At 44.4% G+C, this 23,527-nt stretch overlaps 1 protein-coding gene across 2 annotated transcripts in view; it reads right to left on the bottom strand.

The window, feature by feature from the left end:
• Window positions 1-985: 985 nt before the first annotated feature.
• EPHB1 (EPH receptor B1) overlaps window positions 986-23,527 on the bottom strand; it is a 717,470-nt gene continuing 694,928 nt past the window's right edge. Inside the window, exons 13-16 of one of the 2 annotated variants that reach the window (XM_038761987.1) lie at window positions 15,048-15,197; window positions 8,550-8,743; window positions 7,011-7,166; window positions 986-1,445 (exon numbers count right to left, since the gene is read on the bottom strand). In XM_038761987.1, coding sequence (XP_038617915.1) covers window positions 1,337-1,445; window positions 7,011-7,166; window positions 8,550-8,743; window positions 15,048-15,197 — 609 coding nt within the window. In that variant the 3' untranslated portion in view covers window positions 986-1,336. The remainder of the gene's footprint in view (window positions 1,446-7,010; window positions 7,167-8,549; window positions 8,744-15,047; window positions 15,198-23,527) is intronic. The other variant, XM_038762070.1, reaches the window with a different exon arrangement.

A 23,527-nucleotide genomic window follows, 5' to 3' on the forward strand; every position in this document is an offset into this window, starting at 1 on the left:
GATTAAGGTAAAAGGCAAAATTAAAAATATTTCAATGTTAGGTGGAATTTACAAAAGTGAATTGAGCAATGCGATACAATAGAGAAGAATGTAAAGAGGAACACAGAAACATATAAACATACCTCTGAAGCCATACAGCCTAAGCCAGTAATTGAAAGTCAAACTCCTTAGGTCCACATGTTAGAAAAAAGAGAATCCTCCTTTGCCATCTTCCCAGATGACTGGGATGTGGAGAACCGCCCTCCCTTCCCCCTCCCCCCTTTCCCCACCACTCTGTTTTATCCCCCTTCCCACTAACCACCACCGTTGGATAATCCAGGAGTCAGCACTGATCTAGCTTGGCCTGCTCAACCATATTTCTGCCTCCTGTATCTGTGTTCACAAACCTATTGAGAGTTTGGTTTTTCCTTTCTCTCTCTTCCCACCTCCCCACAAAAAACCACCGGTCCAGTTGAAACAACACCGTCCCCCCACGTTGCCCCAAGCTTTCCCTGGAGGCGACAAGATAGCGGTTCTTCTCCCTTAGTTGGGTCTGTCGGGTATGAACAACGGATCCACAGTTTTTTTACAACGCAGACATACACACGCGTGCTTGCACACATGGAAACAGGGTTGTCTTTTCCCAATTTGTGGTTTTTTTTTTTTTCCTTTTTGCAAAAAAATGCAAACCAAAGAAAAACAAGGTTTCAATTGAAGGTACATCTCTTCTTCAATATGAAGACATTAATTGGCGGGTGTGGGTCTCCCATGCAGTGGCCAGCTAGGTCCTTTGGTAACTGACAGAGTGGCATCTTGGTATTTAGGAGCCGGGCAATCCTTGGCGGAAATTTCCACATCCAGTCGTGAGCAAAGGCGGATGGATGTGGGAGAGGAAGGAGGAGGGTGGAGGCAGTTGGGGAGGGGCGGGGAGTACCAAAAGGGAAACCGAAAAGCTCATGGTAAAGAGGAAAATTAGAAAGTTTTCTTTTTTTTCCCCTCCCCTCCCCTTCTTTCCCCCTTTCTTCTTATCCTGTTTGACTCCGGCTCACCGATGGCGGGATTTGAGTTTATTTTCGTTCCCCCGACACACACTGGTTTGTCTTCGTTTCCTTTTACATATAGGCTTTTTACATATTTATAGTTCTATATTTGGTTTCCCATGGCATCAGGAAAGTGCTTCTGTCAGTGAGAAACGGAAGTTGCCTGGCAGAAACACGTCCGGTTTAATCTTCGTCGGCAGGGGCTATTACACTCGGACCTCTTCAGAGTTTTCCACTGCCTCGTCCACCTCCTTTTCCCCCTCCGACCCTTGCCCACCTTCACCAACCTGTGCCCAATCATCAGGAAAGAGGAACACTCATGCCATTGAGGTGGAAGATTGACTCATTTGTACCCTCATGGACTGCACGCTTTTCAGGATCTTTTTCTGATGTCCTGCTAAAGTCACCCCTATTCTCAGGAGGTCTCTGAAAAATAATAATAAAAAAAAAGTCAGAGAAGTATTCGATCGAGTTACATTAAATTTTCAGCTACTTCTAAGGAATTCCCAGGGATGGATAACTTAGTATGAGGATTTAGGCCACAGAGAGGAGAAACAATTGAAAAAAAAAAAAAAGGTATTTCAAAGCCCACAAAATTGTAACCGTGACAAGAAATTCTGGCATTCAGTTTTTGGGTTACGATGAGCAAAACGATAACATTCCAATGAAACTCAAGCCCCAAATATCATGAGGATTTGATAAGTTGTAACCTGACTGATTTTTTCAAGATTTTTGTGATAGTAGTACTAGTAGTCATATTAGACCCCAAAGCACTATATTGAGTGCTGGTACTAAAATACTGCAAAAAAAATTTATCAGCTTGCTAAGGCCAAAACCCATTGAGATTTTGGGGTCAGTCATTCATTAAATCAGATTTATTGAGTGCTTACTGTGTGCAGAGCACTGTACTAAGCGCTTGGGAAGTACAAGCAACATATAGAGACGGTCCCTACCCAACAGTGGGCTCACAGTCTAGAGGGGGGAGACAGACAACAAAACAAAACATGTTGTGAAGCACACATCTGTCAGTAGTTATAGGGCAAAAACATAGAACCTAGATTTTTTTTATTTATGCATAGCTGTGCCACAGTAAGAAAACAAGCTGGACTCTTGATTTTGGAGAATGTGTAAATTTGTTTCTACAGCATTGCAAACAACCAAGTCATCAAACCTCCTGCACAATGCACAAACAATATCAGAATTTACATACCCTTCAAACTAGGGGAGCCTGCAATTATGCTGATATCTGCATCGAAGCTCCAAGGTTTCTGGGATTCTGTGACCTCTGAGCATTTGGTTTTTCCTCCACCCTCAGCCCCACAGCACTTACGTGCATATCTGTGAATTACACATTATTAATGATTTAAATTAATGTCTGTCTCCCCTTCTAGTCTGCTAGTTAACTGTGGGCAGGGATCGTGTCTATCACCTCTGTTGTATTGGCTCAGTGGAAAGAGCACAGGCTTGGGAGCCAGAGGTCATGGGTTCTAATCCCAGCTCCGCCACTTGTCTGCTGTGTGACTTTGGGCCAGTCACTTCACTTCTCTGGGCCTCAGTTCCCTCATCTGTAAAATGGGGATGAAGACTGTGAGCCCCTTGTGGGACAACCTGATCACCTTGTATCCCCCCCCCAGCGCTTAGACCAGTGCTTTGCACATAGTAAGCCCTTAATAAATGCCATTATTATTATTATTATTATTATTATACTGTCCCAAACATTTAGTACAATGCTGTGCACACAGTAAATGCTGGATAAATACTATTGGTAGATTAACTCATATGATCTACTAATTTAAGATGATCTGAAGTTAAGTCCTTCCTGATTCCTGGGTCAACACCTTCCTAAGTCACTGTTTGTCAATATGTTTTAGTTTCTCTCCTGTCACTGTGCCTGCCCAGGCAATTGAGAAGCAGTGTGGCTTAATGGAAAGAACTCGGACTTGGGAGTCAGAGGGCATGGTTTGTAATCTCGGCTTCACCACTTATCTGTTGTGTAACTTTGGGCAAATCACGTCACTTCTCTGTGCCTGTTACCTCATCTGTAAAATGGAGATAGACTGTAAGCCCCACCTGATTACCTTGTATCTACCCCAGGGCTTAGAACAGTGCTGGGCACATAGTAAGCACTTAACAAATACCATCATTATTATTATTATTATCTCCCACACTCAGCAGTGAGCTCATGGACTCTCAAAGAACCTGAAAACGCAACAGCCAGAATGGTACTCAGTGCCCTGGCAAAGGGCATCCTAGCTTTGATTTCACCACCCTACGCATGGGTTTGCCTCGGAGCCTAGAAGTCTGAACAGACCAGGCTACAATTAGAAACAGCATCATGGAAAGATTCAGTGGGGATCCTGATCTGAGGGTCTGCAGGTGGGACAACACAATCTCAAACATGCTCTGCCCACTTGGCCACCTGTCCTTCAGTCTTCTTGACTTTTGAGAAGGGAAGAAGCACGTGGTATGCATAAGGAGACCACGTTTACCATACTCCCTTTAGACTGTAAGGTCATTATGGGAAGGGAACATGTTGCTAATTCTGTTCCAAGTACAATGCTCAGTGCATAGTAAGTGCTCGACAAATACCATCGATTGACGGATTCTCTCCCGCTCACCTCTCTTGGGTACCCCTGTCAATTTCTTAAGGCTAACATCTAGCATTCAGTGGCTCTTGGGTCTGAAAATCTACTGTTATTTGGAGGTTGTTTTTCCTCCAAATATTTCTGGGCTATTTTTTCAATTCATCTGGTCTTTTTTTCCCAACTATTCTAGAAGAAGCATACACGATCCTCTCGCCCCCTTATTTTACTTCCTTCCAACTTTGGTTAGTCACTTGGTCATGAATACCCCAGTATGGAAGGGAACAACTTTCTAGGATAAGGATTCTACCCTTTTCACAGGAGAAGTCAGATTGAGACCGGACCCTTCTCTGGCTGTCTCAGCTAGAGGCAGAAAGTGGGTAGAAGAAGTGTGGTTCCAGCATCCTCTGTTCTCACTGACTGTGGTTCCATTTCTCTTCCTGAGCCCTGGCCATTTTCACAGAATGCCATTTACTTAATTCTTCAATGTGGGGCGATTGCTCATTTGAAAGCATTGAAGGTCATTTTTATCTTTTCTGTCTGATTGTAATTCCCAGTGGCTAGAGCTGTCTTTTGTAGGAACATCTGGAGATGTACACTGAGCTTTTAGCAGATTAAACAAAAAAACTGAACACTGACTTTGCTTAGCCCCAAGGTTAAAGTCACCATCATTACTGTGGCAATGAGAACCTCCAGGTAGTAGAGGAGCAAACATCAGAAAAATGACCAACTGACATCTGCTCCTTCTCAGCTCGGGGGGTGGGCAGAGCAAGGCAGAGGCAGATGTTGGTCTGCTGTGCATCCTAGGGGCTGATGGGGTTTGTAAACTGGCCTACTGGAGGCCAGAACATCCACAGTGGAGCAGCCAAATCTTTCATAATTTTGAGTCCGGAGGACCATTGGTCCAAGGATTGACTGGATGTTAGACTCTGCTCTAGGGACTGGGCTGTCGTGACCCTTGAATCCTCCAGCACTACTATTTGTCTGCATAATAATGATGGTATTTAAGTGCTTACTGTATGTCAAGCACTGTTCTAAACACTGAGAGAGATACAAGGTAATCAGGTTGTCCCATGTGGGGCTCACAGTCTTAACTCTCATTTTACAGATGAGGAAACTGAGGCACAGAGAAGTTAAGTGACATGCCCAAAGTAACACAGCAGACTAGTGGGGAGGTGGGATTAGAACCCATGACCTCTGACTCCCGAGCCTGGGCTCTTTCCACTGAGCCATGCTGCTTCTCATGAAGCCAGCTCTATGTAAGCTCCCTGAGAGCAGGGATCGTGTCTACCAAATTTAGTTTACCATAAGGCCCCAAGCATTTAGTGCAATGTTCAGCACCCAGTAAGTGCTCAATAACTACCATTGATTGATTGATTGATTCATGGAAGGAAACTACTCCCAAATTGCCCACTGGATTCCATTTACATTATTTGTGAATTTGGTTTTGGCTTCTTCATTTTTGTGGTTTTCTGCCCTAATAATGATAATACTGATTGTGGTATTTGTTAAGTGCTTACTACGTGTCAGGCACTGTACAAAGCAAATCAGGTTGGACACAGTCCCTGTCTCCTATGGGGACTCACAGTCTTAATCCTCATTTTACAGATCAGGTAATGGAGGCAAAAGGAAGTGAAGTGACTTGCCCAAGGTCACGCAGCAGACAAGTGGTGGAGTCGGGATTAGAACCCAGTTTCCTCTGACTCCTGGGCCTGTAATCTATCCATTAATGTCTCTCTCTAATGTTTCTTCTCTCATGGGAGTGTTAAGGGTTGAATCTTAGTAGTGCCTCTCTCCAAAGGAGTTGAAGCAGGTCTCATAGAGGGTGAAGCATGAGAAGCCCCCTGGGACAGAAGACTCTCTCCCTTTGCCTCTCCCTAAAGAAGGATGTGGCTATTTTCAAATCTGTTCTTTGCATTAGGACTGAAGGGATTTAATAATAATAATAATAATAATAATAATGGTACTTGTTAAGCACTTACTATGTGCCAAGCACTTTTCTAAGTGCTGGGAGTAGATACAAGGTAATCAGGTTGTCCAAAACAGGCTCACAGTCTTCATCCCCACTTTACAGATGAGGTAACTGAGGCACAGAGAATGATTTAACCTATGTTAATAGCAAACTTCTGGTGTCATTCACTTTACTACTAGTGATGCCTCATTAGAGGGTAAATGGTGGATTTATTTTTGGTATTTGTGTGTGGTATATAAAATCAGGTCTCTGTTAATGGAGGGGAACCATGGACCAGGTACTGTCCAAAAATGGGGAATACAAAACAAGCTGTCAGTCAAGCAGGCAATCATATTTATTAAGTGCTTACTGAGTGCAGAGCGCTTAGTACCAAGTACTAAGTGCTTGGTAGACTAGAGTATAACAGTATAGCAGACACAATCCCTCCCACAGCAAGCTTAAAGACTAGAGGGGAAGACATACATTAATATAAATACATAAATTACAATTGTGAACATAAGTGCTGTGGGTGGATAGCAAGGGGAAGAGACTAAGCTACACAATGGAGAGAAGCAGCATGGCCTAGTGGAAAGAGCATGGAACCAGGAGTCAGAGGACCTGGGTTTTAATCCTGACTGTCAATTACTTAATAATGTTGGTATTTGCTAAACGCTTACTATGTGCCAAGCGCTGTTCTTAGCGCTGGGGTAGATACAAGGTCATCAGGTTGTCCCACGAGGGGCTTACAGTCTTATTCACCATTTTACAGATGAGGTAACTGAGGCCCAGAAAAGTGAAGTGACTTGCCCAAAGTCCCACAGCTGGTAAGTGGCGGAGCCGGGATTAGAACCCACAACCTCTGGCTCCCAAGCCCGTGCTCTTTCCACTAAGCCATGCTGCTTTGTATCTACCCCACTGGTTAGAACAGTGCCTAACACATAGTATGTGCTTAAGAAATGCCATCATCTATCGGTAAGGAATAACTGAAGAGGGAAGGCATGTGTACATTTGACATGAGCTTAAAAGCACTTCTCCCGTGAGTAATTACACAAAGGAGATCATCCCCAACCCACTCAAAGGTAATTGAGAATTGTCTGGACATACGTATATGTAGGTAATTCATATTTCTGACCATTTTCCTGAATCTATGTCAATCAATGGTATTCCTTGAGCACTTACTGTGTGTCGATCACTGTACTAAGTGCTTGAGAAAATACAACAGAGTTGGTCGACACAATCCCCACCCAGAAGGGCCTTACAGTCTAGAGGAACCCTATTCCGGTTTAAAATCGTAGAATTCCTTTATTTTCCCATCTGGACTCTCTCTTTGGTGCCTGTATGTGCCTGGGAGGCCCGAGGAGGAAAATGAAGGCCGCCTCCTCAGCCCCACCCTGGAGGAGAACAATCAAACTCTACAGCGACTGTACGGGCAGGAAGGACGGTGGTGGGGCCACTTACTCTGATGTCATCTGAGTAACCAGCTGGAGAGAGGTGAACCCAGCAGTCAGGAAACTGTCCCTGTACTGGACCATTTTAATGGCATTGAGCCAATCATCCACTGAGGTAAAAGCAGTGAAATCTGGGATGGAGCGATCTAACAGTGGCTGGGAAGGCCTGAAATGACAGAAATGATCCAGGGTTAATTTGCACGAGAGGGCAGGGGTCGGTGGAGGCCGCGGGCTGAAAAAAGGCCGAAAACAAAGATCAGACAGGACAACATTCACAGGAAGAAATGTAGATGGTGCTGGGCTAGGTTGGAGTGGGGAAAGCACCAGCTAGAGCGGAATAAATAGGTTCTGGGTCAGAAGTCATCTAGTCCATCCCTCTGCCTTCTAAAAGGACTAGAAGGCTCCAGATGTGTGAATCTTTCTCTCCTATCTTGGAAGATCTTCTTATCTCCGGCTCCCTCTCCCTTCTGCATCATCTAGGCACTTGGATCTATTATCTTTGGGTATTTGATCATCATCCCATCCTCAACCCCACAGCACTTATGTACATTTTTATTTATATTAAGATGTGTCTCCCTCTCTAGACTGTAAGTTCCTTGTGGGCAGGGAACATGTCTGCTAACTCTCCCAAGAGCTTAGTACAGGGCTGTTCACACAGTATAAATACCACTGATTGATTGATTGATCTTCTGGGAAGAGAAGTCTGGAGGAATCTCAAGAACGAATTGGTCTCCAGTAAACCTCATGGCCAGGAAGTTGTTCATTATTCCTATCCAAACTAGTCTGGAAATTTTTGTTCAGGCTGTGTCTGACCTGCTTATCTTGTATCTACCCCAGTGCTTAGTGCTTGACACTTAGTCAGCGCTTAACAAATACCATTATTCTCATTACTATTATTATTATTGCTATTATGTTTCTCTGGTTCTCTTCTCTTTTACCCCTCACCATCTACTGTGGATTGCAGCTTGAAAGACTAAACCCTGAACATATAACTATTTAATGTAAAACCAGCCTCTTCTTGGCAGACAATTGTGTCTGTAATAGATCCAGCCATTTTTCCACTGCATAAATCCCCAGCTCCCTGTATTCCCTCGTTAGCCTTGGATTACTTGTTTGCCATTTTTCCAGTTTGTGTGGTGAGAGGTCTGGAAACAGACTGTATCCTTAACACCAAAGAACCGAAGTGGTACACGGTAGATTCATTCATTCATTGCCCAGTTTAATGTGTGGTGCAGACTGGCAGACATCAAAAAGCCATTCCATTCTTGTGCTCTGAAGGTTAGACTGGCCATTATTGAGGAAGAGCGAGGCTTTCAAGTTGGCCAACTTCCTTCCCAAGTGGCAGCATCCACGAAGACAACCAGAAGGAACTCTGGGAGAAGGAAGCTGACAGATTCTGACTTGCTTCGATCTGATCTCTACTCTTTCCCACTGCCCATCCACCCAGGCCTAACAGAAACCTCATCAAAAGGGAGTCGGAATCAGAGACCCAACCCATTCGCCCTCCCGTCGATCCCCTCCGGAGGTATCCCAGAGTCCTGCCACTCACACGGCGGTGATGGTCGCCACAGTCTTGAGACTTGCTGGATTCCTGATCATCTTATCCAAGGTGTTGACGATCTCTGTGAATCGTGGTCGAGTGTTGCGGTCCTTCTGCCAGCAGTCTAACATGAGCTGGTGCAGGGCAGCTGGGCAGTCCATGGGAGGCGGAAGCCGATAGTCCTGTTCAATGGCATTGATCACCTGGAAAGAAACGGGGAGTCAGAGCCGTTCCCCAACATGAGTGTTGCTTGGCGGCTAGAGGGTCCTAGCTCAATCAGGCAGTAAAGTCAATCAGGCAGTCAGTCCGTCAGTCAGTTGTATGGACAAGAAATGTATCTGCTTATTTTTAAGTGCTTACTATGTGCCAAGCCCTGTTCTAAGCTCTGGGGTAGATTCAAGATAATCGGGTTGTCCCATGTGGGGCTCACACTCAATCTCTATTTTACAGATGAAGTTACTGAGGCACAGAGCAGTTAAGTGACTTGCCCAAAGTCACAGAGCTGACAAGTGGCAGAGCCGAGATTAGAACCCATGTCCTCTGAATCCCAAGCCCAGGCCCTTTTCCACTAAGCCACGCTGCTTCTTTTTGTATAGCATTCATAGTACAGTGCTCTGCACACAGTAAGCGCTCAATAAGTACCATTGAATAAATGAATGAATATTGATTGAGTGCTTAGTGTGTGCAGAGCACTCTACTAACCCCTTGGGAGAGTACAGTATAACAATATACAAACCCATTCCCTGCCCACAGTGAGCTTACATTCTAGACGGGGAGACAGACAATAATATAAATAAAAGAATTACAGATAGGTACATGAGTGCTATGGGGCTGGGACGGGGGTTGAACAAAGAAAACAAGTCAGGGTGATGGAGAAGGGAGTGGGAACAAGGGAAAGGAGGGTTTAATCAGGGAAGGCCTCTTGGAGGAGACGTGCCTTCAATAAGGCTTGGAATCGGGGGAGAGTCATGTAATCAGTCAGGGGTATCTATTGAGCACCTTCTGTGTGTAGAGCTCTGTACTAAACACTTGGAACACTAAAATGAAGTTAGGATCCATCAATTAATTGTACTTATTGAGAGTTTACTGCATGCAGAGCACTGACCCAAGCACTTGGGAGAGTTCAGTATAACAATATAACAGAGTTGGTAGACACATTCCCTGCCAACAGTGAGCTTACAGTCTAGAGGGGGAAACAGAACTTAATATAAATAAATTATGGATATATGTACATCAATCCTTGTGGGACTTGGGCTAAGGGGAGTGGTAATTTAATTGGACTGATTGACTACTGTTGAAATTGCTACTTAGTAGACTATAGAATTTAAACTCTTTGTTGACAAGGATTTTTATCTATCAACTTTATTGCACGGTGTTTTCCCAAGAACTTAGTACAGGGCTCTGCACACAGTAAGTGATCAGTAAATGCCATTGATTGATTGATGAAGAGATTATGAAGTAGGGCATCCCACCCCCCATTCCTCTAGACTGCAGTGAATCTCTGTTATGCTACACTAAAGCAGCAGTGCTAGTATTCCTTCATTCAGTTGTAGTTATTGAACACTTACTGTGTAGCAGAGCCCTGTACTAAGTGCTTGGAATATACAGTTCAGCAACAAATAGAAACAAACCCTACCCAACAACAGGCTCACTGTCTAGAAGAGGGGAGAGAGACAACAAAACAAAAGAAAACAAGTAAACAGGCATCAATAGCGTCAATATAAATAAGTAGAATTATAGATACATAATAGAATTGTAGATACATAGGCAAGTAATGAGCCTCAGTGCTACTACTGTAGTGTAGTTTACTAGACTAGTCTCCCATGAGCTCAGTACAGTGCTCAGCACATAAGTGCTCAATACATACTATCAATCGATCAACTGATTGTTCCCATTAAAGAAAGTCTCATTTGTCATGAATAAATTGCATGAAGAAGCAGCGTGGCTCAGTGGAAAGAGCCCGGGCTTTGGATTCAGAGGTCATGGGTTCAAATCCCGGCTCCGCCAATTGTCAGCTGTGTGACTTTGGGCAAGTCACTTCACTTCTCTATGCCTCAGTTCCCTCATCTGTAAAATGGGGATTAAGATTGTGAGCCCCACATGGGACAACCTGATCACCTTGTATCCTCCCAGTGTTTAGAACAGTGCTTTGCACATAGCAAGCACTTAACAAATACCATTATTATTATTATGATTATTATTATGAAGGAGCATGCGTGGCCTAGTGGCAAGAACACGGGCTTGGGAGTCAGAGAATATGGGTTCTAATCCCGGCTCCGCCACTTGTCTGCTGTGTGACCTTGGACAAGATGCTTAACTTCTCTAGACCTCAGCTACCTCATCTGTAAATTGGGGATTAAGACTGTGTGCCCCACATGGGACAACCTGTTTACCTTGTATCTACCCCAGTGCTTACAACAGAGCTTGGCACATAGTATGTGCTTAACAAATATCATAATCATTATTATTATTATAGAGCATGTGCCTGGGAGTCAAAACGTCATGGGTTTTAATCCCAGCTCGGCCACTTGTCTGCTGTGTGACTTTGGGGAAGTCATTTCACTTTTCTAGGACTCAGTTACGTCATCTGTAAAATGGGGATTGAGACCGTGAGCTCCATGTGGGACAGGGACTGTGTCCAACCCAATTTGTCTTTATCTATCTACCCCAGGGCTTAGTTCAGAGCCTGGCATATAGCAAGCACTTCACAAATACCACAGTTATTATTATTAGAAGCAGGCAAAGAGCAAAGTGAATGTGCTAGTGCTGAGAAGAAACCAGGGTTGGGGAAGTTAATTTGAGCTCTGATGTTTTAATAAAGCTGCAGATCTTCTCCACGGCCCCTGCCACTCTCATTACCTCTGTCTATCAAACCCAAGCAGTCAAACCTCCAAGTTTCTCTCTGGCTGACAAATTCTATGTCCACGTTCAAATGACTTCTGGGCTCCTGAAGTCCAATTACCAGTGCTCTGACTTCCCTTTGCAATTCTCTTTCCAAAAGCCTTTCAACTGTCATCTGTAAAATTCTTCCCCGCTCGACTGCTTCAGTAGTTTCTAAAGAGAAAGGCAGATCCTGGAGCAGTTGGGTCATCCTTCCTATCCCACATCTTAGGGGAATTTCCTGATAAGTGGAATAGAAAACCCATGGAATGTGCCCTCTGCATCCTCCCCTTGCCAGGTCTGCTAACAGCAGGGAGCTAACATTTCTATCTGAACTTGCACTGGCGAGATGGGCAGAAAGTTACATCAGATTTACAGATAATGCCTGATTTAGAGCATTTGAAAATCAAACGTCAAAATTCCATTCGTGTCCATTGAAAACTGGGAGTAACAGGACCTGGGTTCTAATTCTGGCTCCTCCACATGTCTACTGTATGAGCTTGGGCAAGTCACTTAACTTCTCTGTGCTTTGGTTTCCTTGTCTGTAAAATGGGGATTAAGACTGTGATTCCCACATAGGACATGGACTGTTTCCAACCTCACTAGCTTGAATCTACCCCAGTGCCTGGCACAGAGTAAAAACTTAACAAATACCATTAAAAAAAAGAAAAAGTTGACAAAGGATGTCTATGACACTGAAATCTTCTCTGATCAGGTTTTGAAATCCAATTCTAGCCTAACTGGTTAAGATGATCTTGCCATCTTTCCGTAGTCCCAGTTAAACTGTCTTTTCTAAATTTTAAGAAGTACCTCTTCTAAATTAGTAATCGTGGCCCTGCCGCTTGTCTGCTGTGTGACCTTGGGCAAGTGGCTTAATTTCTCTGGGACTTCTTTTTTCACTCGTCTGTAAAATGGGGATTAAATCCTACTCGTTCCTAGATGATTATCTTGTAGGATAGGGACTATGCCCACGCTGATTACCATGCATCTATTTCAGTGCTTAAGTACACAGCTGGGCACCTAGCAGGTGCTTAGCAAGCATCTATCAATCAATCAATGGTATTCATTAAGTGTTTACTAGGTGCAGAGTACTGTATTAATTACTTGGAGGTGTATAACATAGTAAATACTTAACAAGTACTATAAAAAATATCATGAAAGCACAGCAGAACCGGTAGACATGTTCTATACCAAGGACAAAGACATTAAGAAAAATAAATAAATTGCGGATATGTATATAAATGCTGTGGGGCTGAGGCTGGGATGAATATTGGATGTGTACCCCTTAACCACTCTATTTACTTAGAGAAGCAACGTGGCTCAGTGGAAAGAGCCAGGGGTTTGGAGTCAGAGGTCATGGGTTCAAATCCCAGCTCCACTACTTGTCAGCTGTATGACTTTGGACAAGTCACTTAACTTCTCTGGGCCTCAGTTCCCTCATCTGTAAAATGGGCATGAAGACTGTGAGCCCCTTGTGGGACAACCTGATCACCTTGTAACCTCCTCAGTGCTTATAACAGTGCTTGGCACATAGTAAGCGCTTAATAAATGCCATTATTATTAAACCCAATCTGTAGCACATATCCCTAAACTCTCCCATTCGCCCTATCTGTAACTCATTTTAATTTCTGTGTCTATTTATTGTATTGGGCTCTCCCAAACACTTAGTACAGTGCTTTGCATACAGTAAGTAATCAACAAATACCATCGATTGATTACTTGATTATCGTCCTCAAAAATGTTTTCTCGACCCGTAAGACTTGATTTGCCTCATCCCTCTAGAAGTAAGCTTGTTTTGGGCAGGGAAATAATAATAATAATGGTATTTGTTAAGCGCTTACTAGGTGCCAGACGCTGTACTAAGCGTTAAGGTGAATGCATGCAAATCAGGTTAGACATAGTCTCTATCCCTCATAGAACTCATAGTCTTAATCCCCTTTTTCCAGGTGAGGAAACTGAGGCACAGAGAAGTGAAGTGATTTTCCCAAGGTCACACAACGGACAAGTGGCAGAGTCTGGATTAGAACCCATGACCTTCTGACTCCCAGGACTGTGCTTTATCCACTACTGCTTCTCTCGATTAACTGTCTATCATCTCTTTGATATTGCACTCTTTCAAGCACTTAGTGCAGAGCTCTGCACATGGTAAGCACTCAATAAATACCATTGATTGATTGATTGATTGATTGAAGAGGCATGGGGAGGTGGGAATGAGGCAAGGAGCACCTTTTTCAAGTAAGCACTCAACAAATACTATTGATTGATCAATTATCTTCCACAAAAATGATTTGCTGACTGGTAAGACTTGATTTGATTCTTCCCATGTTTGTCAGTGTTATGGTGAAGATGCCACTGATGAGGAGTCATCCTGGTGGGGGGTGGACACAGTTTCCCAAAAAATCCTTATTTGTCCACAACTTGGTGGCAGCTCTGTGTCCTCTAGACTGTAAACTCCTCCTGAGCAGGGGACGTGTCTACCAACTCTGCTATATTGTAATAATAATAGTAATAATAATGGTATTTGTTATGTGCTTACTATGTGCCAAGCACTGTTCTAAGCACTGGGGTAGATACAAGGTAATCGGGTTGGCCCACGTGGGGCTCACAGTCTTAAACTCATCTTACCTCCTTCCCTTCCCCTCAGCCCCTGTATATATGTATATATGTTTGTACATATTTATTACTCTATTTATTTATTTATTTTACTTGTACATATCTATTCTATTTTATTTTGTTAGTATGGCTTTGTTCTCTGTCTCCCCGTTTTAGACTGTGAGCCCACTGTTGGGTAGGGACTGTCTCTATATGTTGCCAACTTGTACTTCCCAAGCTCTTAGTACAGTGCTCTGCACACAGTAAGCGTTCAATAAATATGACATTGATTGATTGATTAATCCCCCCTTTACAAATAAATATCTGAGGCACAGAGAAGTTAAATTACTTGCCCAAAGTCACACAGCTGACAAGTGGCAGAGTCAGGATTAGAACCCACAACCTCTGACTCCCAAGCCCATGCTCCTTCCATTAATAATAATAATAATAATGGCATTTATTAAGTGCTTACTATGTGCAAAGCACTGTTCTAAGCGCTGGGGAGGATACAAGGTAATCAGGTTGTCCCACGGGGGCTCACAGTCTTAATCCCCATTTTACAGATGAGGTAACTGAGGCGCAGAGAAGTTAAGTGACTTGCCCAAAGTCACCCAGCTGACAAGTGGCAGAGCTGGGATTTGAACCCATGACCTCTGACTCCAAAGCCCGGGCTCTTTCCACTGAGCCACGCTGCTTCCCTAAGCCATGCTGCTTACCCTCCCAAGTACTTAGTACAGCACTCAAAAAATACCACTGATGGATTCTAGACTGTGAGCCCATTGACTGGGTAGGGACCGTCTCTATATGTTGCCAACGTGTACTTCCCAAGCACTTAGTACAGTGCCCTGCACACAGTAAGTGCTCAATAAATACGATTGATTGAATGAATGAATGACTTCAATTCAGATTCTCATTTGGTGGGCTATGCTAATTTGCATGGCTGCCCTAGGAACTGTCAATCAATCAATCAGTCAATCAATTGAATGTCAAACATTCAACCATGCCTCTTACCACACTTAAGGTCCAAACACTCACATCTTGGTTGGACATATCCCAGTAGGGTCGCTCTCCGAACGACATAACTTCCCACATGACGATTCCGTAGCTCCAGACATCACTGGCCGAGGTGAACTTGCGGTAAGCTATGGCCTCTGGGGCTGTCCATCGCACTGGGATTTTCCCACCCTGGAAAGAAAGGGAAAGATGATTAGGTTGCTCCAAATTGATTATTGCTCCAACGTCCTCCTGGGTCTTGACATCCCTTGTCCGAAAAAATGCATCCAATCTCAGGAACGTGTTGGTTTCCCTATAGCAACACCAAATTCTTAATTAGTAAGCAAAATTAAGAAGCTGTTGACAATTGGTGAAAAGATGCCCAGGTTTTTTAGAAGACACTAAAGAAGCTCGTCCCCACTTCTACTAAACTTGGGATGCATGCTAGGTCTATATGTATGCTTTTATTTTGGTAATTCAAGGGGAAATAAATGAAAAATAACACACACACACACCCCACACACAATTTATACCACACCTCCTTTTTCTGAATTACCCTGGTAGTGAAGCATGATGAAAACTTTAAGGAACTGGGATTGGGAACGAGAATCCTCAGGAGAGACTTAATCACTATCTTCAAGTACAAAAGAAAGTTTAGTGGAAGAGAAAGGTGAGCAGCTGTTTTCCATCTCCACTGAGCAGATAGCCAGAGGAAATGAACTTAAACCACATCTGGAGGGATTTAGGTTAACCATAGAGAACCATGTCCTGGTGATAAGGATTGTTAAACACAGGAGTAGGTTACTTAGGGAGGGTATGGAATCTCTTCCCCTGGAGATATTTGGGAATAGGGCAGATAACCTTGTGCCTTGGAAGGTTGAGAAGGCAAGAACAAAAACAGTGAGCATTCCCTCACTCCACAAAGTGAAAAAACAATAATAACTCAGTGGCTTTGGGGGCATTCCTCATTCCCAGTATGAATATTCATGGCTCTTGGGCCAATTTGGATTTTCTAAAGCCCTGATCAGCAGGGTTTTGTCGAGGGCTTCCACTTGTATAATCCTCTGCCTCAGTGTGGTTTGTTCTTTCCTTTTCCTTTGATTGACTTCTTTGTCTTGGGCAGTCATCTCCCTTCCATCTCTCTCTCTCCCCATAGGTTGCTTTTTTCAGGATTGTTCAAACCATCTGTCACTCAGTGGCATTTGTTTGAGGTCTTTCTCTGTGCAGAACACTATAGTAATGCCTTGGGAGAGTACAGTAGAGTTGACGAACACAACCAATCCTCAAGGAGCTTTCACTCTAAAATAAACTACAGGTCGGGAAAGCAACAAAGTGTAAAGAAAAGATTGTAGAGAAGCAGTGTGGCTTAGTGGAAAGAGCACGGGCTTGGGAGTCAGAGGTCGTGAGTTCTAATACCAGCTCCACCATTTGTCAGCTGGGTGACTTTGGGCAAGTCACTTAACTTCTCTGTGCTTCAGTTACCTCATCTGTAAAATGGGGATTAAGACTGTGAGTCCCACATGGAACAACCAGATAACCTTGCATCTGCCCCAGCGCTTAGAACAATGCTTGGCACATAGTAAGTGCTTAATAAATACCATTATTTTCTTGGCCTCAGTTACCTCACCTGCAAAATGGGGATTAAGATTGTGAGCCCCATGTTGGACACAGATTGTGTCCAAAGGATTGTGCTGGACATGGATTGTGTCCAGAGGATTGTGTTGGACGCGGATTGTGTCCAACATAATAATAATAATAATAATAATAATGACATTTTTTAAGAACTTACTATTTGCAAAACATTGTTCTAAGTGCTGGGGAGGATACAGGGAGATCAGGTTGCCCTGCTGGGGGCTCACAGTCAATCCCCATTTTACAGATGAAGCAACTGAGGCCCAGAGAAGTTAACTGACTTGCCCAAAGTCACACAGCTGACAACTGCCGGAGCTGGGATTTGAACCCACGACCACTGACACCAAAGCCCATGCTCTTTTCACTGAGCCACACTGCTTCTCAATATGATTAGTTTGTATCAATCCCAGTGCTTGGTACAGTTTTTGGCCCATAATAAGCACTTAACAAATATCATAATAATAAAGATATGTTCATAAGGGCTGTGGGAGTTCATTCCTGTGGGGGGAGTACCTAGCTGCTTAGGTGGGATAATCATCAATCATCATCATCAATCGTATTTATTGAGCGCTTACTGTGTGCAGAGCACTGTACTAAGCGCTTGGGAAGTACAAGTTGGCAACATATACAGACAGTCCCTACTCAACAGTGGGCTCACAGTCTAAAAGGGGGAGACAGAGAACAAAACCAAACATACTAACAAAATAAAATAAATAGAATAGATATGTACAAGTAAAATAAATAAATAAATAGAGTAACAAATATGTACAAACATATATACATATATACAGGTGCTGTGGGGAAGGGAAGGAGGTAAGATGGGGGGATGGAGAGGGGGACGAGGGGGAGAGGAAGGAAGGGATAATGATTCAAGTGCAGAGTTCCAGTAGTACGGAGGGAAACAGGATGAGAGATTAGTCAGGGAAGGCTTCCTGGAGGAAATGTGATTTTAGTAGGGAAAAAGTGTTCAAATGGGTCAATCAATCAATTGTATTCATTGAGTACTTCAAGGGTGCAAAGCATTGTACTGAGTTCTTGGGAGTATACAATATAACAGAATTGGTAAACATGTTCCCTGTCGTGGCTTAGTGGAAAGAGCACAGGATTGGGAGTCAGAGGATGTGGGTTCTAATCCCTACTCCACCACTTGTCTGCTGTGTGACCTTGGGCAAGCCACTTAACTCCTCAGTGCCTCGGTTGCCTCATCTGTAAAAGGGGGATTAAGACCGTGATCCCCATGTGGGACAACCTGATAACCTTGTATCTACCCCAGCTCTTAGAACAGTGTTTGGCACAGAGTAAGTGCTTAACAAATACCATTAATTATTATTATTGTTATTATTATTATTATTATTAAACAAATATACAGTCTAGAAAGTTTAAGGCTGATATAGAGCAACAGAGACTTATTTCATTGTGCCCAGCTAGTCAACAGGAGCAAGGTTTCATTAGTTCTTGAATTTTGCTGGCCAACATCAGAATGTTACCACACTCCTTTCCTGCTGCTTCAAATAACTTGAAATAGCTACTGGTGGGCCAAAGACTCCAAGGATGGGCCAACATTTCAGTAATAGTAATAGGAGATATATTGAGTGCCCACTGAGTGCAATACTCTGTGGTAAGCATTTGGAATACTACCCTGGGAGGGCAAAATATGTTTCCTCCCCACAAGGAGCTTACCCTCTAATAGGGAAGCATTAATCAATCCATTAATCCTTGGTATTGATCGAGTAGAGCACTGTACTAAGTTTTTGGGAGAGTAAATTACAACAGAGTTGACTGACATACTTCATGCCCACAATGAGCTTACAATCTAAAGGGGGAGACACACATTAATGTAAATAAGTTATGGGTATGTGTTTAAGTGCCATGGGGCTGAGGTTTGGGTATTTGTTAAACACTTTCTGTGTACTAAGCATGCTCTAAACTCTGAGGTATATGTAAGAGAATCAGGTGGGAAACAGTCCTTGTCCCATAAGAAGTTCACAGTCTAGTTAGGAGGGAGAACAGGCGAACAGGTATTGAATCCCTAGTTTACAGATTAGGAAACTGAGGGACAGAGAAGTTAAGTGACTTGCCCAAGGTCACAGAGCAGGCAAATGGCAAAATCAGGATTATAGCCCAGATCTCCTGACCCCCAGTTCTGTGCTTCTTCTGCTAGGCCACACTGCTTTTCAGCTTCGCTATTTCATTATTACTTCGCCCCACCTCCCCTCCCTCAGTTTACCCTGTGCTAATCTCTCCTTCGGGGAATCTGTGTTTGATTTTCACAAAAATGCTTTAAAAACGTATGCCTGCTTTATCAGAGTAAAAGGAAAAGAGCCAAGTCTCCATAATGTAATTTTATCCAAATGCCTACCCTGGCTCTGATATGGAGAAAGGGGAAAGAGGTTAGGCCCCTTCAGGCAGGCATCCAGCATTCCGGGAAGACGACTCAGCCTTGATTTCCCCAGAGAAATGCGTCTGCCTTTCTGCTGGCATGACATCTGCAGTCCAAATGCCAACCCGTGTGACCGAGTCCCCAAGGGCTGTTTAGGGCGGCTGAAGCATTGCCTCCAGGTCATGTCTTCCTCCCCCAGCTTTGCCCCAGAGAGGTTAACCCCAGTCCCTAAGGTATGAGGTCCCTACCCACCTTGGGAGGATCATTTCTAAAGTCAGGCCCACTCATAGCCACCCGCTTCTGGATGACTGTGTGATGTGCACGTGCTACAGCATGGCTCAGTGGAAAGAGGATGGGCTTTGGAGTCAGAGGTCAAGGGTTCAAATCCCGGCTCCGCCAATTGTCAGCTGTGTGACTTTGGGCAAGTCACTTAACTTCTCTGTGCCTCAGTTCCCTCCTCTGGAAAATGAGGATTAAGACTGTGAGACCCAAATGGGACAACCTGATCACCTTGTATCCCCCCAGCACTAAAACAGTGCTTTGCACGTAGTAAGCACTTAATAAATGCCATCATTATCATTATTATTATTATTATTATATGTGCCACTGCGTGCGCGGGGCCACGTGTGTCCCCAGGTGGGCGAAATCCACCTTTGGGTCTGTAGCTGGGGGTATCTGTGTACATGGATGTACACGTGTCTCTTCTGAATTGCAAATGAGGAACCCGGGCCTCCCTGAGTCTGAAGGCGGGTGTCGGAGGCCGTCGGCGACAGCTGCTTGGCTCTGCCTCTTGCATGTCAAGTAGGAGCTTTGGCCTCAGGAATCTGGTGTCGAGCGGTGGTCTCGCTACCTTGAACTGTTCGGCATCACTGAGCATGAGGCGGCCTCCTGTCCTTGGATCCCTCCCCTGAGGAACGTGGGTGTCAACGGGGAAAGAGGCATCCAGTTTCGGGGCTGACAGCATGTCCAGACTAGCTCTCTTCACTGCTTTCTTCACCTCACCTACTTGTTTATTTCCTCCTCCCATCCATTTTCTGTCTTGCCTCACTGAGGCACTCTCTCACTAGTCTGTTATTTTTTCTCCTCACACTTGAGTCTTATATGATGCCTCTTCTTCCATTCCTGTCCTCTTCTATCAGCATGTGTGTCCTGTTTTTGTGCATTTCCCTTCTCTTCTATCAGAACTTGTATCCTTTTTTGTGTAATCTACCCCTCTGCTCTGCTATTTTTTTATGTTAAGCACTTCCTTTGTGTCAGGCACTGTACTAAGCACTGGCCTTAATACAAACTAATCAGGTTGGACACAGCCCCTGTCCCACATGGGGCTTACGCTTTTTATTTTAGAGATGAGGTAACCAAGGCACAGAGAAGTTAAGTGATTTGCCCAAGGTCACACAGCAGACAAGTGGCAGAGCCAGGATTAGAACCCAAGTCCTTCAGCCTCCCAAACCCATGTTCTATCCACTACACCACGGTTTCTCTGTTCCCTTTATTCACCATCTATTGATTTTATTTTAAGATTCTCTCCTTTCTTCCTCCAATTGTTTCTCATTCACATCCTCTTTGTTCTTTTTATCTGGCTTCATTTTTTCTTTTCCCCTGGTCTGAGGGCTTGGCTCTCTATTCCTCTCTGTCCTGTTCCCCATCTCCTTTCCTGCCTCCAAATTATAAAAGCTCTTTCCGTGAGGACAAGCCCTTGCCTGCCCCTCTCAATGGCAGATTCTGAAGCTCACTGTGGGCAGAAAATGTGTCCATTTATAGTTGTATTGTTCTCTCCCAAGTACTTAGTACAGTACTCTGCACTCAATAGGCATTTGATAAATTGATTCATTTATTCAATCATATTTATTGAGCACTTACTGTGTGCAGAGCACTGCACTAAGCACTTGGGAAGTAGAAGTTGGCAACAAACAGAGATGGTCCCTACCCAACAATGGACTCACAGTCTAGAATGGGGAGAGAGACAAGACAAAACAGATGGACAGGTGTCAAGTTATCAGAATAAATAGAAGTAAAGCTAGATGCACATCATTAACAAAATAAATAGAATAGTAAATATGTACAAGTAAAATAAATAGAGTAATAAGTCTGCACAAACATATGTACAGGTGCTGTGGGGAGGGGAAGGAGGTGGGGCGGGGGGATGTAGAGGGGGAGAGGAAAGAGGGGGCTCAGTCTGGGAAGGCCTCCTGGAATAGGTGAGCTCTCAGTAGGGCTTTGAAGGGAGGAAGAGAGCCAAATTGGCGGATATGCGGAGGGAGGGCATTCCAGGCCAGGGGGACGATGTGAGCCGGGGTCAACGGTGGGACAGGTGAGAACGAGGCACAGTGAGGAGGTTAGTGGCAGAGGAGCAGAAGGTGCAGGCTGGGCTGGAGAAGGAGAGAAGGGAGGTGAGGTAGGAGGGGGTGAGGTGATGGACAGCCTTGAAGCCAAGAGTGAGGAATTTTTGCCTGATGCGTAGGTTGACTGGTAGCCACTGGAGATTTTTGAGGAGGGGAGTAACATGCCCAGAGCGTTTCTGCACAGAGATGATGCGGGCAGCAGCATGAAGTATAGACTGAAGTGGGGAGAGACAGGAGGATGGGAGATAAGAGAGAAGGCTGATGCAGTAATCCTGTCGGGATAGGATGAGAGATTGAACCAGCAGGGGAGCGGATTGGATGGAGAGGAAAGGGTGGATCTTGGTGATGTTGTGGAGGTGAGACCGGCAGGTTTTGGTGATGGATTGGATGTGAGGGGTGAACGAGAGAGCGGAGTCAAGGATGACACCAAGGTTGCGGGCTTGTGAGATGGGAAGGATGGTAGTGCCATCTACAGTGATTGGAAAGTCAGGGAGAGGGCAGGGATTGGGAGGGAAGATAAGGAGTTCAGTCTTGGACATATTGAGTTTTAGATGGTGGGCAGACATCCAGATGGAGATATCCTGAAGGCAGGAGGAGACACGAGCCTGAAGGGAGGGAGACAGAGCAGGGGCAGAGAAGTAGATTTGGGGGTCATCAGCGTAGAGATGATAGTTGAAGCCGTGGGAGCAAATGAGTTCACCAAGGGAGTGAGTGTAGATCGAGAACAGAAGGGGACCAAGAACTGACTCTTGAGGAACCCCTACAATAAGGGGATGGGAGGGAGAGGAGGAGCCCGCAAAGGAGTCTGAGAATGAACGGCTGGAGAGATGAGAAGAACCAGGAGAGAACAGAGTCTGTGAAGCCAAGGTTCGATAGCATGTTGAGGAGAAGGGGGTGGTCCACAGTGTCAAAGGCAGCTGAGAGGTTGAGGAGGATTAGGATAGAGTAGGAGCCATTGGATTTGGCAAGCAGGAGGTCATTGGTGACCTCTGAAAGGGCAGTTTCGGTGGAATGTAGGGGGCGGAAGCCAGATTGGAGGGGGTTGAGGAGAGAGTTGGCGTTGAGGAATTCGAGGCAACGGGTGTAGACGATTCATTCAAGGAGTTTGGAAAGAAATGGTAGGAGGGACATAGGGCGATAACTAGAAGGGGAGGTGGGGTCATGAGAGCGTTTTTTAGGATAAATATGATTAAATGAATGAGTTCAGACTTTGACTTACACTCTGACAGGGCACTGGTCTCTGCAGTTCACAGACTGCCCAGCCTTTAAGCACTTAACTGTGATGTTTATTAAGTGCTTACTATGTATCAAGCACTGTACTAAGTGCTGGGGTATATACAAGATAATCAGGTCCCAAGTAGGAGGGAGAACAGGTATTGAATCCCCATTATAGAGATGGGGGAACTGAGGTCCAGAGAAGTGAAGTAAAAAAGTGGAGCCTTCCCCACTAGTTTTTGATGGTATGTATTATACGCTTACTATATGCCAAACAATCTGCTAAGTACTGAGATAATTACAAGATAAATAAGATGGAAAGCTCCTCTAGACTATAAGCTTGTTATGGGCGGGGAATGGGTCTGCTAATTCTGTTGTACTCTCAGAAGCACTCAGTACAGTGCTCTGCACATAGTAAATGCTCAGTAAATACCATTCATTCAATTGTATTGAGCGCTTACTGCATGCAGGGCACTGTACTAAGCACTTGGGAAGTACAAGGTGGCAACATAGACGGTCCCTACCAAACAGCGGGCTCACAGTCTAGAAGGGGGAGACAGACAACAAAATAAAACATATTAACAAAATAAAATAAATAGAATAAATATGTACAAATAAAATAGAGTAATAAATACACACAAACATATATACATATATACAGGTGCTGTGGGGAGGGGCAGGGGGTATGGGAGGGGGAGGAGGGGACTCAGTCATTCATTCAATCGTAGTTATTGAGTGCTTACTGCATGCTAAGCACTGTACTAAGCGCTTGGGAAATACAAGTTGGCAACATAGAGATGGTCCCTACATTTCAGACGAGGCCACCGAGGCCCGGGGAAGTGAAGGGACCCGGCCCAAGGCCATGCGGCGGGCAAGTGGTGGCGGGATTTGAACCCACTGATTGATTCATAAGGCACAGATACTGTCCCACACAGGATTCACAGTCTAAGAAG

The sequence above is a fragment of the Tachyglossus aculeatus genome, chromosome 1 (assembly GCF_015852505.1).
Source record: "Tachyglossus aculeatus isolate mTacAcu1 chromosome 1, mTacAcu1.pri, whole genome shotgun sequence".
NCBI lineage: Eukaryota > Metazoa > Chordata > Mammalia > Monotremata > Tachyglossidae > Tachyglossus > Tachyglossus aculeatus.